This window comes from Alosa alosa, chromosome 6 (genome assembly GCF_017589495.1).
Source record: "Alosa alosa isolate M-15738 ecotype Scorff River chromosome 6, AALO_Geno_1.1, whole genome shotgun sequence".
In the NCBI taxonomy this organism is placed as follows: domain Eukaryota; kingdom Metazoa; phylum Chordata; class Actinopteri; order Clupeiformes; family Clupeidae; genus Alosa; species Alosa alosa.
In genome coordinates, this window is record NC_063194.1 from 28,583,127 (window position 1) to 28,588,126 (window position 5,000).

At 44.5% G+C, this 5,000-nt stretch overlaps 1 protein-coding gene across 2 annotated transcripts in view; it reads right to left on the reverse strand.

Moving 5' to 3' along the window:
- The window catches only part of stxbp4 (syntaxin binding protein 4), a 59,515-nt gene that overhangs the window by 30,662 nt on the left and 23,853 nt on the right, over positions 1–5,000 (reverse strand). For both annotated transcript variants that reach the window (XM_048244745.1, XM_048244746.1), the window contains exon 17: positions 1,529–1,702. In XM_048244745.1, the coding sequence (XP_048100702.1) occupies positions 1,529–1,702 (174 nt within the window). The remainder of the gene's footprint in view (positions 1–1,528; positions 1,703–5,000) is intronic.

The window sequence follows — 5,000 nt, forward strand, 5'->3', positions numbered from 1 at the left end:
GTGTGTGTGTGTGTGTGTGTGTGTGTGTACATGTGTTTGGGGCAGGGTGACACAGACGTTTTTAGTCAGAGATTACGTCACAAAAACATCTCAATTGTGCCACAGACCAAAGGCACCACCCAACAAAGGGGTAAGAGCGGGGTTAGTAGAGGGGCTGGGGTAAGAGGGGGGGAGGGGGTTAGTAGAGGGGTTGGGGTAAGAGGGGGGGAGGGAGTAAGTAGAGGGGCTGGGGTAAGAGGGGGGGAGGGGGTTAGTAGAGGGGTCACTGGCTGGGGGGTTTAAAAATAACTCCTTCAGGACACACACACCCACACAAACACCCACCCACCCACTCACACACACCCACCCACACACACCCACACTCATGCACACACAGTGATGTGTGTTAAGAGTCTGCAATGCACATCAGGCCGAGAGCTGAATAAAAAACACACACTCCAGGCTGTGACCTACTTTCCCAGGAACGGGAGAGATGCAAAACAAGGCCAGAATTAGAGGGAAGGAACAGGAACAGGAAGACACAACAGCTCTCTAAAGGCAAAATTACAAGTGTCGCACCACAAAAACAAATTTTCGAATAGAACATCAACTACTGTAGTTTCCATAACAACTGGGACATTAATGTCACCTCGAAACCAAGGTAAACAGATGCACACCGTGACCACGGCAACACACAATAGAACTCCAAGTCCAACTTTGACTTGATATCCTATCAGAGTAGGCGATAAAATAAGGTCTGCGCTTTTTCAAAGTCTTTGATGTACATGACAATACTCCAGCAGACAGAAACTTTAGAATAGGGAACATATTCTGCATTACAAAGACTTAATTATAAGTTATTTGTACACTATTAGCACTTGGTGGTTTAGTGCCTAGTTCCGTTTGAAAAGAGTGTCTTTGATAAGTACTAATAGGAGTGAATAACTGTTCTTGTGGTACTACCACCTTACAAGGCCCATACTGAGCCATGCATATTTAGGTCATAATTCATATGCAACAACTTATTTAATAACTATTAATAAGGGGTAATTAGGAGCTTACATAGGGGACATTCTTAATTAAGGGTCTAGTAAGGGTAGAATAAGGTCTTGCAGAATAAGGTATTAATTAGTGACTTATAATGACTAACAAATGGCTAGTATGCTACTAATATACATGTTAGTAAGCAGCTAATTAATGGTGAATATGCGTGTTAATATAAAGTGTTACCCTAATCGCTAACGTTTGGTCGTGACGTATGTCATGCTCAAACTAGCGCACAACCTCATCGTTCTCAGCCACCCCCTCTGTTCGCTGATTGGACAGGTAAACTTTGGCCTGAGAAAACCTGCGAATATACCGAAATCCCAGACGACGTACTGAAGGAAAATGAAAATTGAGCGAAGGTACATAGGAGGGCGGAGCCAGGCTATCCTAACTGGAGTCTGTGCATTTTGTCATTAGTGGGGGGGGGGGCTTCTGATCTAGAGTTGCACGTTTACTCTTTCTGTGGTGGAGAACTGTGTTCTTTTCTCACGGTGTTGTGTACCTTTGGTCCAGAAGCGTCGACGCGCTTGGTCTTTATTTCGGCGATCTCAGCCTCGAGGAGGTGGACGACCTCCTCGTAGTCCATCTCCATCCCACGCGCCTCCCTCTGAGCCACCTCCGCCTCCTGGACACGACCGCGCAGCACGCATCTCTCCTCCGCCAACGTCTTCATCTCCTGCACACACACACACCCAAATATACACACACGCACACACACGCATACACATACACCAACACACACACACATAAAAAAGCCATATATACACAGTCAGAGGACTTGAGACATGGGACATTAAATTCACGAAAAAAATAGCTTTTGTGTGTGTGTGTGTGCCTTTGAATGTGTTTTGTGTGTTTGTGGCACATGGGGAGAGTGGAGGGCTTTAGGTGTTACACGCACACACACACACACACACACACACACACACACACACACACACACACACACAAACACACACTTCACAAACAGATGGGTGTTAAAAAGCCTGAGATGCTCTACTGCATTCTGCACCAATACGCTCTCTCTTCCGCCTTTAAGTACCGGTAAATCTCTTTTTTTGTAATTTCCCCCCCTCTCTCTCCTACATTTATAAACATGGCTCTGCTCCTCTACCTCTTGGTAACACCATGGTAATTGGATGGATGCACCTGTGGGTTAACATAAAACACCTTCTGTTATTGTGAGATCAGGCCACTAATTAGGCCACAGTAAGGGCTTATTGATTAGGTCTGTGTTTTAGTGGTCAAGTCCTTATCTGATGGCCAACCTCATTCATGACTGCTGCCTGTATGTCTTCATTGTAATGATGTGCCATGTCAAGGCTTGGTGAGAATACTAGTTACATGTAACGCAATGTAATCGTATTACAAAATAAATGCAATCAGATACAGTTACTAAGAAAAAATATGTAATTAAATGACAGTTACTACTCAAAATCGTGATGATTATAAAGTGATTACATCCAAAAATATGCTTTCCTGAGTAAAGCTTTAAAGCTCATACATGTTAATCTGTAACGTATTGCACTTCAAAAGCAACCTTCTCAACCAAGAGCAACCTTCCCTGGCCATATCATATTGTCCATACCGGAAAAATTGATGAATTGATGGAATAGCTGATATGATGAGATATACTGTATGATGATGGCAGCTCACATGTAGGATGTAGATAAATATGGCGGACGGCAGAGTTGAAACCACAGGTGAGGATGAGGAGTTAGATGGTCAGGATTCGTTTTGTTTATCTTTATGTTTGCATGGCTCTGAATACTGCAAGCTGATGTGACTTGTGGCCATGTGTGTGTGTGTGTGTGTGTGTGTGTGTGTGTGTGTGTGTGTGTGTGCGTTTTTGTTTGCGTGCGTGCGTGTGTGTGTGTGTGTGTGCAGGCGTGCATGTGTGCGTGCGTGTGTGTGTTCCCCTGTGTAACTGACGCCCCTGTGGTCCTCTTGCCTGTTTAGGGTGTCGTTTGGCCTCAAAGGACACAAAGGACGGCTCAGCGTGTGCAGCTGACTCATAGGGTGATTCTCTGGCTCGTGGATCTCTACGAAAAGCTTCTTTAGCCACCCCATCCCACCCCACCCCACCCCTTAGCTTTTCTACTCTGTGTGTGTGTCTCTCTCCATTGTCACACACATCTCACACACACACATACACCCACCCACCCACTCTCACACACACACACACACACACACACACACACACCCACACAAACACCCACCCACCCACTCACACACACCCACCCACACACACCCACACTCATGCACACACACACACACTCTCACACTCCTGATCCCCCCTCTCAGGTGAGAGGACACGTGCGCACACACACTCCACTGAAGACACACACACGTGTTCACATCCCTATCCGGCTGCTATCCGCCTGCTTATCCAAATCTAGCGTGTTCAACAACACCACAACCAAACACAATGAAGTAAAAACGTCAAACTATAACAAGGTCGTAACAAGGTAGTAATGGCATAGCTGATAACAGAGGTGCCATGGAAACGGTGCATTCTCAAACTGAATGACACTCCGCCAGCTTTTCGCCACACAGCCGTGATAATAAGAGGCAACACGGTAGGCCTACATCTATAATTTTATACAATTTCACATAAATCAAATTGTGCGTTGTGCAACAAATTGCACACCCATTGAACATTCACAGAACTCATCTGGAAGCACTCAGCATTTCCCTCCAGACTATCAGCACTGGGTATGCAAATAAGAGTCTGAGAGGAGAGTTAAAAAACCACACACAGCCGACAGCTCCAATGTGTCGGACTATTGAAAGCATTGCGACTAGCGAGACAGAGAACCAAAGTTCGAGGAGATATCACTGTCTTTCATGTCCGCTGTGACGGAACAATATGGATTACAGTACAATGGTGAGGACGTAGACTGAAGACCATAAACAAACGAAGCAAGCATTACTTTGCTAGAGTGGAATGGAGGGTCATCTGTTATGTTAAAAAAAAACACACCAATCTCTTGCTATCGCTTTCTTACAAGAATTTGCAACAATTAAATCAAACAAACAACGCCAAGGCCAAAGGTCTAACAAAGTTAGCGAAAGTGAAACTAATCATGTCAGATCTGCTTCAAAACCTGAAAATATCCTGAAACAATATGGTGCACAGTGTACAAGAACAAAGCTTTTATTTGATAAACCTCTGGGACTAGTATTTCTGTGCATTTCTTTTTCCAAGAATAAAGAGAACAACCTTCACAGACTAATCCACTATACTGTAGCACTACCTGGCTTACATTCCACTTGTGTGATTGATCGCACACACACACACACACACACACACACACACACACACACACACACACACACACACACAAACACACACACAATTGCTTCTGGAGAAGTGGATTATTTTGGTGATGGAGCCTACGTGTGTGCTTGGCCCCACACACCCACAGAGGGGTGGGAGGACAACTCCTTTCAACTCAGCTACATCTGCAGGCCTCAGAGAGACTGAGTCACACCTCTCACACACACACACACACACACACACACACACACACACACACACATCGATGTCTATATGGTTTTGAGCCAAACATAAGTGATAAATATCAGGTTTAATAATCAGAATTGGCTTATTGTTAACACATCTGGCAAGGTAGCCAAATGAAAAGACAAATGTGGAGCTTTAAATCTAACCTTGAAATGTTACATGTTTGTAAAGACATTCGGCCAAAGAGGTCAGTTCTATTTTTCTATTTTCTGAATATTTCAGATGGAATCCTTACCGACCGCTCTGTGATGGTGATGATGTCAAAGAATGATGACGTCAAGGTGCTCGTATGTGTATGTGCTACATGTAGAGATGAATGTCCTGAATCGTTGAGCTTGCAACATAAGGTGGACAGGTGGACATAGGGAGATTGGTCTTGTGTCTACGCTTTGACAGTTTGATGTTACCATAAGTAATCAGCAGGTAAGCCATGCTTTGAAATTATTTC